General features: G+C 41.4%; 1 protein-coding gene and 1 long non-coding RNA gene across 4 annotated transcripts; one reads left to right on the plus strand and one right to left on the minus strand.

Moving 5' to 3' along the window:
- Positions 1–1,977: 1,977 nt before the first annotated feature.
- On the plus strand, positions 1,978–5,060 carry LOC149397576 (uncharacterized). Its single transcript, XR_016297242.1, has 3 exons — positions 1,978–2,237; positions 3,681–3,804; positions 4,815–5,060. It is a non-coding gene; the product is annotated as an uncharacterized LOC149397576 (long non-coding RNA).
- A 2,880-nt stretch (positions 5,061–7,940) lies between these two features.
- On the minus strand, positions 7,941–14,496 carry LOC149397577 (uncharacterized). Of its 3 annotated transcripts, XR_016296954.1 has the most exons (3): positions 9,271–9,313; positions 8,801–8,866; positions 7,941–8,119 (listed from the first exon to the last, which is right to left on the minus strand). XR_016296954.1 is itself a non-coding variant. In XM_089614112.1 (2 exons), exons 1-2 carry the CDS (start codon positions 14,470–14,472, stop codon positions 8,109–8,111), a joined length of 1,050 nt encoding a protein of 349 aa, XP_089470238.1. In that variant the 5' UTR covers positions 14,473–14,496; the 3' UTR covers positions 7,941–8,108. The 3 variants fall into 3 exon arrangements, 1 of the variants encoding a protein (XP_089470238.1); XR_016296953.1 differs by lacking the exon at positions 9,271–9,313 and having other exon boundaries at positions 8,801–9,041; XM_089614112.1 differs by lacking the exons at positions 8,801–8,866; positions 9,271–9,313 and adding an exon at positions 13,434–14,496.
- Positions 14,497–14,812: the final 316 nt, after the last annotated feature.

The following is a 14,812-nucleotide window of genomic DNA, read 5'->3' on the forward strand; positions in this document are numbered from 1 at the left end:
GTCGCTGTTTTTCGGACAACTATTTAGGAGCCAAAGACGGTTAGACCCAAGGCCGGACCAAGTGGTCTCGTCTTGACTCGAGCGTGTCGGACCCGGTATCCCGAGTCGTCCCTTAGCTGTGGATGTCCCTTGAGTTCGTCAGAGTACCTGAAAAGGTGTAGAGAACACGTGAACTACAAAGGGGAAACAGGGGGGTGCCCCTGTTTACCTCTCCGACGCTCAACATTAGTGTGATTGAGGTGGAGTATAGAGGTTTTAGGGGTGTTTAGAGGCCAAAGCTTGAGAGAAACGAGCGAGGTACGAGTTCGGCAGCGTTTCAGTACTCAAGAATGGATTCCCTGGACCAAGGGGGGTGCCTTGGTATTTATAGGCAGCCAAGGGGTGGTTTGAAGACCCCTTGGCCGAGTGAGAATGTTTGGGTCGGCCTTGGAGGAGGCTGGGTCGGCCAATGGACGAGTGAACATGGTGGTGAGGTTCACTCGGCCATTGGCCGAGTGAAGGTCTTGGGCCGGCTGAGGTTCACTCGGCCATTGGCCGAGTGAACTGCTGGAAGGTTCACTCGGCCAATGGCCGAGTGAACTGCTGAGGCAGCTGGGAGGTTAACTCGGCCATTGGCCGAGTGAACTGCTGGAAGGTTCACTCGGCCAATGGCCGAGTGAACTGCCTTGGCGGCTGGAGGGTTCACTCGGCCATTGGCCGAGTGAACTGCTGGAAGGTTCACTCGGCCAATGGCCGAGTGAACTGCCTTGGTGGCTGAGGGGTTCACTCGGCCATTGGCCGAGTGAACTGCTGGAAGGTTCACTCGGCCAATGGCCGAGTGAACTGCCTTGGTGGCTGAGGGGTTCACTCGGCCATTGGCCGAGTGGACTGTCCAATGGCCGAGTGAGCCATTTGACCCAGCCAATGGCCGAGTGAGCCATTGACTCGGCCCATGGCTGGGCTTTGACTTGGCCATTGGTTTGGGCCGGCTCCTGGTTGAGTCAGGGTTCCGCCGCCCAAGACCTCGTACTAGCCATGTTGGTCGAAGAGATGCCCTTGTTCCCGTTGGCCCTAGACGGGCCAACAACAAGACTTAATTACATCAAATGTACAAAATAAAGACTACAACTCTTCTTGTGGGTACCATTGACAACAAACTCCCACTTGACTCAAAGAAGGTGTGTGTAGTCCTTCATGCCTAATCCCTCACGATGTTGGTCGAAGACCTTGTTCGCTAGGGCCTTGGTGAATGGATCTGCGAGGTTGTCCACCGTTGAGATCTTCTTCACTTCCACGTCTCCGCGCTGCACGATTTCTCGAATCAAATGGTATTTCCTCTCAATATGCTTAGAGCGCTTATGGCTTCTAGGTTCCTTTGAGTTAGCGACAGCCCCTGTAAGGACAAGTTTCTGCGTCACTCGTATTTGGAGATAATAAGCGAGTTTCCGTTGTTACAACTAAATTCTCGAGTGGGTTATATTTCAATGGATTTATCGAATTAATTTTAAATATGTTAAGGTTATGGGAAATCTCGGAATAAATAAAGGAATTATCAAGTTTATCTCGATTAGTAAATTAATTCCGAGGAAATATTCCGTAAATTAATTTAAGAAACAAATTCTCAAGGAAGAGAATTAATTCCGGGAAACCTTAAATATATTTTAATTAATCGAGAACGAACGAGAAAATTCTCGGGTCGAATCATATAATTATAATCCGCTCGGTTATGGATTTAATTAAATAATTATATGAAAAGGACGTGGTTGTAACAATTTTAAGGGACCCATTTGAAAGAAAACAAGAAAAAGAGATTGGTTTGAGAATAAAAGGATAATTCTTAAGCCTTGCCTCGTCATTACACATGTGTCACGCTTCTATCCTTGCCAACCCAACACTTATCTTCATCATTTACTTTGCTATTAAGTCTCTCCAGCCGAAATAAACAAACCCAGGGGAAAAAAAAGAGGAAGAACAGAAGAAGAGAAGAGAAATAGTGAGAGGCCGAGAGAGAGCAGAAGAGAGCTAGAGAGCGAGTGAGCGAGACTGAGAAGGAGAGCGACCGAGGGAGAGGACGCGTGACCACCAGCACCAGCCCGAGACCCCAGCTCTACGCGCGCGCCATCCAGCCAGCCACCGAGCCCTAGCGCCACCTGCGCGCGGACGAGAAGGAGCGAGCGCCGCCGAGGACGCCGGACTGAGAGGAATCGCCGGTGGTAGGAGGAGGGATTTCATCTGGGTGATTCGGTTCTTCAAGCTAGGTAAAGGGATTCTTTACCCCAATTTTAATTGAATCTGATTTAGGGTTCTGTTATTTGGAATTGGGGCTTTTGGTTGTGAGTTAGGATTTCGGTGATGATTCCTCTGATTATGGTGGTGTTCTTGGTTTTGGACGGGTTTGGTTGTGGTTTAAGTCTTGGCCGTGTGGTTTTGGTCTTGGCTGTGTAGAATGGTTCTGGCCGTGTGTTTGATCTAGATTTTGGGGACGTGATTCTGAGCTTGATGTTGTTTTTCTAGTTTGAGAATAGGAGTTAACCATTGTCTCGTTGTTGTGCATGTGAGTTATATCTGTTGAGAGTCTAGGCTCGTTTTAGGTGGGCTGAACAGGTCTCGGGGCAGTGGCTCGGGACGGCGAAGAGGTTGTCCGAAGGTTGGCGGAGCTGTTGCGCGAGTGACGACGGAGTGGGGCTGGTCAGCGAGGTTCATCGGCTCGGTTGGGACGAGCTGTTGGGCCGGGGATGGCAGCGACGCTGTGGCGGCTCTCAGGGGGCTGTTTATGGCAGTCTCTGCCCGGTGTTAGCGAGTCGAAATTTCCCGAGTTCCGACTCGAGTCTAAGACGTAGTGAAGTAGTTTTTCTTTTAGTTAGTTGCGAAGTTTTGATGGATTGTATGAGTGCTCGGAGTTAGTGCGTTAGTATATTTTTATGTATAGTGTTGTTATGTTTCATTGTTTGGCAATGCTTTTATTTTCCAAGTTGGTTTCGTTTGAACCGTTAAAATTAGTACGTTATTATTATCAAGAATTAATACGTTATAATTAGTATGTTTTATAATCGAGCTCGTTTTATGTAAGTCGTTAAGAAAAAAATAATTAATATGTATCATTATTAAACTCGTTGATTATTCACGTAATTATTTAGTATATTTATCTTAATTATGTATTAAAAATCGAGTTCGACTATAAGCTCGACTCTTTTAATTTGGAAAAAGAATATCAACGAGAAATGTTTTATTTACGTTTTCCAACGTTATAACTTGTCAATAAAAAGAGACAAGTCATAAAATATTTTCTAAACCACATTTGAGAAGTGTCGGTTTGAGTTATTTTCATATAACTTACGTATTCTATAGATTGTTAGTAAGAGTTTCTTTATACGTTATTTTCTTTTAGTTTCGACCTTCGGGAACCTATCCTAAGCAATGGGCTTTGTCCCGTCAAAAGAATAGGTGGTCGAATAGCGGGGCGTTTCTTAGCCTAGATCAGGGAAGTTGTTAAGGCCTTGTTCTTAGGCGTTGATTCTTTCCCGTCTCTGTTCTGTCATGTATTCCCTGATGTTTGTTTTTTTAGACGCTCTGAGTAGCGTGACTACGAGGACGTTTTGAATACATTCCTTATGAGCTTTCTTTTAGTAGAAGTGTGTACGTTAGTAGATCAATGGACGAGATACTGAGTATGCTCGATGTTCGATCTTTCTCTTCCATAGATACGTCCAGATTGCTATAAGGATTAGCAGGAGAAGCTTACGAGGACTGGGTTATACGTGAAGTTAAGAAGAACCCTTTTATCTGGAAGAGAAGATCTCAGGATTCGAAAGAATCGTTATCCGGGTAAGTGGATTTTAGGCACCTACAATATCAAGAAATATTATATATATCTTTATATATATACATATATTGTACGTGTATTTTCTATATGCTTTCTAGTAAGCAAGAGTAAAATAAACCAAAAGACAATTCACTATCAAGATTAAGGGCTTTGAGCCGCTAACGAATTGGGAAACGGAATTAGTCCGGCTAACAAAAATGGCTAGAGGTAACTAGGAACCCGAGCCTTTGCTATGTGTTTAGTTAGCCACCTTCCAGAGATCCAGTCCTAGTGAACTGGATTATGAGAGACTGAAGTTAAGACTCGTATTCAAAAGCGAGAATATTATGATAGGATCTTTGGGAGTCGCATCTCAAGATCTTATAAGTCACGAGTTAATAAGCGAAAAGAATATATGGTAAGATCGGGATTAAACCCGAATTAAGCAGTCTCTCATGTTAAGTTAATTAAAGAGAAAACATAGAATGGTACCGCCTCCGACATATACCCTTTGTTAGCAGGTACCTATTATGCTTCGTGCTGGTACCACATGGGGATTAGGCAGGAGACTGTGCACCCTCCTGTCTGGCGCCAATAAGACATGTGTCGTGCGGTTATCATTAAGGGATCCCGAGCAGGAAATGTATTGTATGATGGGAATTGCCGGGACCTAAGCTGGCATATTCTCAAGTAAGAGGAGTTACCGGGACCTAAGCTGGTAATTCCATAGATTATGATAAAAGAATGTTATGATGTGAATCATCGGGACCTAAGCTGGTGAATTCTGAAGTAAGAGGAATCTCTCGGGACCTAAGCTGAATGATTCCTAAGCAGGATGAATCTATCGGGACCTAAGTCGATTGATTCTCAAGTAAGGTGGATTTATCGGGACCTAAGCCGATACTTCCGCAAGTTATGAAAAGATATGATCTCATGTTATGTATTGTTTATGTGTTATGTGCATTGTGCATTAGATATGTAGATATCCGCTTACTGAGTCTTTCGACTCACAGTTATTATCTTGATATTGTAGATAAAGGAAAGGCCAAAGAAGACTGAGCAGAGCATCAGCGAAACCGGTAAGTAAGTAGGCGTGTGTATGTACGGCTGCCGACCTGTGGCTAAGTCAAGGGCGAATGAGTCTGTTTTGTTTTTAAAAGACGAGTCTTTTGTTTATAAAGTTTTGAATAGTATGTTTTAAGAAAAACGAAAAATTCGCCCATATTTTTGAGACGTTTATATAAATCTTTTAAAAGTTTTTCTAGAAAATGTTTTCCGGAAGCGCTTCCACCAAGGTTTTTATGGATTTTATTTATGTCAAATAAGATACGAAGATCTCTGCCGCGGCTCGTGGGCGAGCTAAGGCTCGCGGGTCGTGACAGCCCCACTATTATCACAATAAAGGGTCATGGGCTCGTCGACGTTTGGAACAACTTCCAAATACTTAAGGAACTTTCTAAGCCATACAGCCTCTTTGGATGCTTCACAAGCAGCCACATATTCTGCTTCCATTGTGGAGTCAGCAATGCAAGATTGCTTAATACTTCTCCACACAACAGCTCCACCATTAAGGATGAACACAGATCCCGAAGTGGATTTCCTGGAATCCTTATCCGCTTGAAAATCGGAGTCGGTATATCCCGTCATAGTCAGGTCAGTACCTGAGTATGTAAGTATCAAGTTCCTAGTTCTTCGAAGATACTTAAGAACATGCTTAACAGCAATCCAGTGCTCGGGTCCAGGGTTGGATTGGAAATGGCTTACTACGCCAACGGCGAAACAGATGTCAGGTCTAGTGCAAAGCATAGCATACATGAGGCTTCCTACGGCAGAGGCGTAAGGAATCTTCCTCATGTCTTCAATCTCTTGTGCAGTCTTGGGAGACTGGTCCTTAGAGAACTCCATGCCTAAAGGGTGTTTGACCCCTCTTGCAGTCTTGCATCGAGAAGCGATCCATCACCTTATCAATATAAGATGCTTGAGAGAGCGATAGGGTCCGGTTTTTCCTATCTCGAAAGATTTGGATTCCCAGAATGTATGCGTCTTCTCCTAGATCCTTCATATCGAATTGTTTTGCCAGCCAGACCTTAACCTCAGATAACTTACCAATGAGTAGTATATCATCGACATATAGTACCAGAAACACAACCTTGCCTTCGTGTATTAACTTGTAAACACAAGGCTCATCTATTGACTGTTCAAAGCCAAAGCTCTTTACAGTTTCATCGAATCTAATATTCCATGACCTACATGCTTGCTTTAGTCCATAAATGGATTTAAGCAACTCACAAACCTTGGTTTCTTGACCTTTATCCACGAAACCGTCTGGTTGAGCCATGTAAATGCGCTCGTCAAGATTGCCATTCAGAAAGGCTGTCTTGACATCCATTTGCCAGATCTCATAGTCGAGAGCTGCAGCTATGGATAGGAGTATGCGGATGGATTTAAGCATCGCGACTGGCGAGAAGGTTTCTTCATAGTCAATCCCTTCTTGTTGGGTATAACCCTTCGCCACAAGTCGTGCTTTGAACGTCTCGACGTTCCCATCAGGACCCCTTTTCTTCTTGTATATCCACTTACACCCTACGGGTTTAATCCCTTCAGGAAGGTCTACAAGTTTCCAGACTTTGTTGACATACATCGAGTGCATTTCAACTTTCATGGCGTCAAGCCAAAGGTTTGATTCAGAACAAGCCATCGCTTGGCTATAGGAAACAGGGTCATCCATGTCGGAGACGGCTACAAGAGAGTCTCCATAAGACATGTACCTGTCAGGCTGTTGAACAGCCCTCCCACTACGTCGAAGTACTACTTGACGAGATTCTGATGAGTTAGGTTGTGTTTCAGTTGGGGTAAGAACAGTTCTTACAGATGAGGTAGAAGCTTCCTCACCCAACTTTTCTTCAAGCACAATTTTGCTTCTAGGTTTCGCATCCTTCATGAAGTCCTCCTCAAGGAAACGAGCATTTGTGCTAACGAAAGTCTTATCGTCCTCAGGACTATAGAAAATGAAACCTTTGGTTTCCTTTGGATATCCCACAAACAGGCACAATTCTGTCCTACTAGCCAACTTGCTAGTCTTTTGCCTTAGCACATGTGCAGGGCAACCCCAAATTCGGATGTGGCCCAAACTTACTTTACGGCCAGTCCATCTTTCATAAGGAAAACCAGGAACCGTTTTAGACGGAACTTGGTTCAGAATGTAAGCGGCTGTTTCGAGGGCATATCCCCAAAAGGAAAGTGGGAGTGATGAGTAACTCATCATCGATCTAACCATCTTCATAAGAGTTCGGTTTCTTCTCTCTGACACTCCGTTTTGTTGAGGTGTGCCAGGTGCGGTAAGTTGAGAAGCGATACCTTCATCTTTAAGAAAGGCATCGAACTCTCCAGACATATACTCACCACCTCGATCAGATCGAAGGGTTTTGATCACTTTGCCAGTTTGCTTTTCCACTAAAGCCCTAAAGACCTTAAATACGTTAAAGGTCTCGGATTTGTGTTTGAGCAAATAGACAAACCCATATCGTGAGTAATCATCAGTGAAGGTAACGAAGTATTCGTATCCTCCACGTGCCCGTTGGCTGAGCGGACCACATACATCAGAATGTATTAGTTCCAGCAACTCAGTGGCTCTTCGACCTTTATCAGAGAAAGGTCGCTTAGTCATTTTTCCTTCTATGCAGGATTCACAAGTAGGTAGTGAACCTATTGCAGAGGCTTGGAGTGGACCATCCCTCACAAGTCTCTTAATCCTTTCTAGACTGATATGACCAAGTCTTAAGAGCCATAGGTGTGTTGATTTTGTTAGATCGGAGGATTCAGAAAGTTTGATCCTCCTTGGCTCCCTAATTAGATCATTATCTATTTCGGTGTCTAAAAGAGAAGGTTGAGTGGGATAGATGTAGAAAAGAGCATTCTTCATACATGCATCAGTGACAAAAGAATTATCAGGAAACGAAATACGAATTCCATTATTAATGAACTTTAAACAATAATCTTGCTCACGAAGACGAGCAACGGATATTATGTAGCGCGTACTTTTATTTAATAGTTTAATAAAACTCAAAATACCGTTTAAAACTCAATATCATAATTTTTTTTGCAAAAACATAGTATTTTTTTTTCAAAATGGTAATATTAAACTATTAGAAGTCTAGAAAATAAAAAGACAATAATTATACATCCTCAAACATAGTAGAGTGAGTGCGGAAATTTAAATAATAAACTTAGATTAGAAGGTCATAATTAGTACTAAAATAGATAACTAAATATATATTTGCCACTAGCCACGTCGCAAGTCGTCTCATCGTCTTCGTTCGGTAACCAACTACTCGTCTCCTGAAAAGAGTTTGGGAAAAAGGGGTGAGCTATAAAGCTCAGTAAGTAAACCTCATGCACGTGAATGATGACATGATAATGCAACCTGTATTTCTAAATTATTTTGCATCTCATTTATTTAAATCTTTCTCTTTAATTCGAGCGCTCGGTGTGTGCCTACGCTTTTGGTACCAATGGACCGTGGTTAAAGAACCTGTTAAACCTTTATTGGATCCATTGTTCTATGCTAGAGGGAGAAGAGTACGAATTAAACCATGGAATCGTACACCACTCAATACTCCCGCCGAAACGGGCTCATTGTCCCCATCATGAATAGGAAAATAAGGGACCTTCCCTAGCATAGTCATTCATTTCATTAAAAACATTTTCAGTCGGTGGGTACGCCGGTCCTCCGCGCCCCTTGCCATTGCGCCCTCCAGACATAAACACACACCCTTTACATTATGAAAACCATTTTCATATCATTAGTAGTGTTTTATTCCTTTATTCCTTAAAAACTTTGGATTCATGAGTTTTGAACACTTTATCATGATATGCTATGCTTGAGACCTAAATTTCATATGTAATATTCTATCATGACATATATCAATCAATCAAGCATATAATAGATAACTCACACAAACACATAATCATACATAAATTAAATCTATTAACTAATGCAAGTAAGTAAGGTTTACTTACCTCGATAGATGTTAATAACGTGAAAGTCTCCTCCGACCGCTCACGATATATGTGCCCCGAAATTTTCTATAATTATTGTATCGTTTATTATTAGTAACATAATTATAAAATATGTATGACTTTATAAATAATTCCACCTAGTATAATTATAAATCACATGTTTGCAACTTTATGGAATCAAATTAGTATTTAGACTAAACAGTACCAAAAATAAAATACTTTTGAATATAGAAAAACAAATCGTGTATATAATCAAACAGACTACAAAATAACTCTTATTCAAATATTTATACATATATATATATATAAATATATATGCTATCTAAATTATTGTCTCCGTTGATATATAGTACTATATGCAAATACATAGAAAGAGATAAATAAAGAAAATGTGGTGTATAGTGGCCACTTGAGTAGCGTGCATGAGATGATATCAAAATAAATAAGGAAAAGCAAGTGAGTGTATTTACCAATATTTACTTCAGTGGAAAAAACAGTAGAGATTATGGAGAGAAGCTTTATTTGTCCAAAACTTTCTATATGCGTTTATATATATACCAATGTATGCATATATATAGCATGCATGCAAAGTGTAACGTGGCCTAGAGATAATGAGGATAGTGTGTACAGAGGTATACTTTTGTCAAATATTTATGGCCACGGAAGAATTGAGAACTCAAATCAGTATGAAAATGTGTATAAATTTGGCAACCTTTTAACACCACCGTAATTTCCTCTAACATTTTTCACCGAACTAGCAAGGAAAAAAATATTATTGACAGTAGTGTGTGAGAAACCAACTATTGACAACTATCAAGTACATTCACATTACACCTCGGAAAAGAGAAAAAATCATTTAAGAAAATTTTGAATTATGTCAAAATAAAAATATGTTATGTACGTAAAAAGAAGTTATAATTATATGCACACATGTATAGACATAATATATATACACATATCTATTAAAATTAAAATTTTCTTTATAAGCATAATTAGTCACCATTAAGTAATTTGGACACTTTATAATCGCTGGAGCGCGTCGGTGGATATTTCACTGCAAAACAAATTAATAACGATAATAACAATAATAATAATAATAAATATTATTAGTAATAATAGATTCCATCGTAGTTTAATTAGGCGTTACAATTTCCTACCCCCTTAAATAAAATTTCGTCCTCGAAATTAAACGTACCAAAAAGATGAGGGTATTTTGCACGCATCTCTTCTTCTCGCTCCCATGTCGCTTCTTCCACGGCATGATTTCTCCAAAGGACTTTGACTAGAGAGATAGCCTTTGACCTTAGTTCTCTCAGTTCACGATCTAGAATACGTACTGGAACCTTATCGTAGGACAAATCACTTCGAAAAGCTAGTGGTTCGTAATTCAATACGTGAGACGGATCAGACACATATTTCTTCAACATTGAAACGTGGAAAACATTGTGAACACCAGTCAACGATGGCGGCAAAGCCAACTCATAAGCTAAAGTTCCAATGCGTTTCAAAATCTCGAAAGGTCCAATGAAACGAGGACTAAGCTTCCCTTTAACACCAAATCTCATCACTCCTTTCATCGGAGAGATCTTCAAGAATACCATGTTACCAACTTCAAACTCTAACGGCTTTCTTCTCTTATCAGCATAACTCTTTTGTCTGCTTTGAGCTGTACGCATTCGACATCGAATCTTATCAACAATCTCCGCTGTTTGTTGGATCATGTCGGGACCCAATAACTTTTTCTCTCCAATTTCATCCCAGTGAATTGGTGACCTACATTTCCTCCCATAAAGAGCTTCATAAGGTGCCATGCCGATCGTTGCTTGATAACTATTATTGTAAGAAAACTCGACCAGAGGTAAAAACTTATCCCATGAACCTGGAAAGTCGATCACACAAGCTCTCAACATGTCCTCTAAGGTCTGAATCGTTCTCTCTGATTGACCATCAGTCTGGGGATGAAAAGCAGTACTAAACCTCAGTTGTGTCCCCATAGCTTTGTGCAAGCTCCTCCAGAAGGTAGAAGTGAACTTTGGATCTCGATCTGATACTATTGACAAAGGTACTCCATGCAGTCTTACAATTTCTGCTACATACAACTCAGCGTATTGATCCATATTGTATGTCTTCTTGACTGGGAGGAAGTGAGCTGACTTGGTGAGACGATCAACAATCACCCAAATCGAATTGTAACCTTTTTGGGTCTTTGGTAGTCCGACTACAAAATCCATTCCTACGTGCTCCCATTTCCATTCTGGTATCATAAGTGGGTGCAAGAGACCAGAAGGGCGTTGATGTTCAGCTTTCACTTGTTGGCAAGTCAAACAATGCTCAATGAACGCAGCAATGTCTTTTCGCATACCAACCCACCAATAGTGTTGACTCAAATCCCGGAACATCTTAGTACCACCGGGGTGTACCGAATATGGAGTAAAATGAGCTTCATTTAGAATCTCTTTCTTCAGCTCTTCGATGTTGGGAACAAACAAGCGATTTCCATATCTCAGGACCCCATCACCCGTTATGCAGAACTCATGTAATTTTCCAGCTTCTACACGAGCTTTGTACTGAGCAACTAATGGGTCTCTTAACTGGGCAGACTTAATCCTTTCGAGTAGAGTGGGTTGCACTGATAACATGGCAAGATAGCTTGGATCTTCTCGAGGTACCATTTCCAATTCAAAATCATAGATCTCACGCCTCAAATGATATGGTATGAATTGCAATATTGAAAGTCTTCCATGGTTCTTTCTACTTAAAGCATCTGCAACTACATTTGCCTTCCCTGGGTGGTAGCTAATATTGCAATCATAGTCCTTTACCAATTCAAGCCATCTACGTTGCCGCATATTCAGATCCTTCTGTGTGAAGATATACTTGAGACTTTTGTGGTCCGTAAAAATCTCACATTTAACTCCATACAAGTAATGCCTCCAAATCTTCAAAGCAAAAACAATCGCAGCCAACTCGAGATCATGGGTAGGATAATTCTTCTCGTAATCCTTTAACTGTCGAGAAGCATAAGCTATTACTTTCCCATGTTGCATTAACACGCACCCGAGTCCATTTTTAGAAGCATCACTATATATCACAAACCCCTCAGTTCCTACTGGAATTGCTAGGACAGGTGCTGACGTCAATCGCTTCTTCAACTCTTGAAAGCTCTCTTCACACTTTGGGGTCCACAAAAACTTGACATTTTTCCTTGTCAATTGGGTCATTGACGATGCGATTCGAGAAAATCCATCTACAAAGCGCCGATAATAGCCGGCCAAACCAAGAAAGCTTCGCACCTCCTTTGCGTTCTTTGGTGTAGGCCAATTTTTGATGGCCTCCACTTTGCTTGGATCCACGGCTATACCATCTTTAGAGACAACATGCCCAAGAAAAGTAACGCGATCTAGCCAGAACTCACATTTTGAGAACTTAGCGTACAATTTCTTGTCTCGCAACGTGTCTAACACTATTCGTAGATGTCTTTCATGCTCCTCCCCAGACCGCGAATACACTAGTATGTCATCGATGAAAATGATGACAAATTGATCCAAATATTCCTTGAATACTCGATTCATCAAGTCCATAAATGCGGCAGGTGCATTAGTCAAACCAAAAGGCATTACCAAGAACTCATAATACCCATACCTTGTTCGAAATGCACTCTTTGACACATCATCCTCGTTTATCTTCAATTGATGGTATCCTGACCGTAGATCAATCTTTGAGAAATGGCTAGCCCCCTGTAATTGATCAAACAAGTCTTCGATACGAGGTAGTGGGTACTTGTTCTTTATCGTGACCTTATTCAATTCACGATAATCAATGCACAACCTCATAGACCCATCTTTCTTCTTAACAAACAAAACTGGAGCTCCCGAAGGCGAAAAACTAGGTCGGATAAAACCCTTGTCGAGTAGCTCTTGCAACTGCTCTTTCAACTCCTTCAACTCAGCAGGTGGCATCCGATATGGGGCCTTAGAAATTGGAGCTGTACCTAGGAAAAGGTCAATCGAGAATTTAATCTCTCGATCTGGAGGCAACCCTGGCAATTCATCAGGAAAGACATCAGGATACTCGCACACTACTCGTACATCCTTTACTGACGATCCCTCGTTCTTATCAGCTAAGATTGATGCCAAGTAACAAACACATCCCTTGAGCAACATCTTTCTAGCCTTCATTGCGGAGATGATAGGAATACGTAACTTGGGCTTAGCTCCAGAGAAGTTAAACTCTGGCTCATTTGGGGGTTTAAAAGTTACCACCTTCTTGTGACAATCAATGGTGGCATGATATTTGTGTAGCCAATCCATCCCAAGAATTACATCAAAATCATGAATATTGAGGATGACAAGTTTAGCGGCTAAAACGTGATCTCCAATCTTTATAGGGCATTTATCCAGACTACTCCTTGACTCCATCACTTCTCCAGATGGAGTGGACACGCTAAATAACGAGGTAGTGGACGAAGGCGTTTTGCCGATCTTATTAGCAAACATCACACTAATAAAGGAATGGCTTGCTCCTGAATCTATGAGAACTCTACAAGCTAGACCGTAAACATCCATAACACCTAACAAATCAATAAAAGAATTAAAGCATGCCATAAACTAGTGAAATGGCGCTTGGAGTATACCTGTAACAACAGATGGTGATTCCTCTGCTTCTTTCTCTGTCAAGGTGAACACTCTTGCATGCGTTTTATTCTGGACATTAGCGCTCTTGTTGAATGTCCCAATGTTTGTTTTGCAATGTGTAGCAATATGCCCTGGCTTCCCACACCTAAAGCAGGTGTTGGTTCCATAAAGGCATTCCCCACGATGCTCTTTGCCACACTTTGGACAAGTTGATCGTTGTTGCTTATCCTGTGGGTTTCCACCTCGATTGTTGTTGCCCTCAAACTTCCTCTTTTGATTATTTCCTTGATTCCCCCATGACTTCCCTTTTGATCCACCTCCACTGGAACCGCCATACTGAGTCTTGATCTCTTCCTGAGTTGTCATCTGGGTTCTCTCAATCAAAAGTGCTTTGCTCACCACTTTGCAATACTCAGTTAGCTCAAAAGGAATAATAGCCTCCTTGATACGAGGCCTTAATCCGCTTTCAAACCGACGAGCTCTACTGAGATATGTGGCCACCAAAGAAGGAGCAAACTTTGACAGCCGAGTAAAGTCAGCTTCATATTCGGCTACCGTCTTGCTACGCTGTTGCAGCTTTATAAACTCGTCCTCCTTCTGTCTACGGACACTTTCGGGGAAATACTTGTCGTAAAATGCATCCCGAAATCCATTCCAAGTGAGGAAACCATCATCTTCATGTTGACGTTTCACCATAAGCCACCAATCATGAGCACTTCCTTGAAGCATGTACGCAGCACGCGACACTTTTTCCTCTTCAGTGCAAGGCAACACCGTAAAGGTCTTCTCGATCTCAGTCAACCATTTTTCAGCTTCTAATGGGTCAGTGGTTCCACCAAAAGCAGGAGGAGACAACTTCTTGAATTCGACGATGGTGTTGTGTGGTTGTGCATCACGGCGAGGAGCTTCACGAGCTTGAGCTTGGCCTAGAGCAGCCATTGCTTGCAAGAAGGCCTCCATTGTCAGGGGTTCACCTTGACGACCATTCTGACTTCCACAATGATTCTCTCCAGTTCCGTTGCCCCGAGTCACAACCATTCTTTATAAAACGCAATAAAAACAATAGTTTCAGTTATCTATAAAGTATAACTTGAACTATCATAGTCATAGTAACTAAAATTAGCATTATTTATATTCTATCTTACCGAACGATTCCGATTTGACTTCTCCGCGATGTGACGTAGTGGGCAAATAAGTCTACAGAACCGAATTTAAAAAAAACCTTAAGCTCTGATACCAAAAACTGTAGCGCGTACTTTTATTTAATAGTTTAATAAAACTCAAAATACCGTTTAAAACTCAATATCATAATTTTTTTTGCAAAAACATAGTATTTTTTTTCAAAATGGTAATATTAAACTATTAGAAGTCTAGAAAA

This window comes from Urtica dioica, chromosome 5, assembly GCF_054948205.1.
Source record: "Urtica dioica subsp. dioica isolate 48M chromosome 5, U.dioica_male_clone48M_v1_H2, whole genome shotgun sequence".
NCBI classification, from domain to species: domain Eukaryota; kingdom Viridiplantae; phylum Streptophyta; class Magnoliopsida; order Rosales; family Urticaceae; genus Urtica; species Urtica dioica.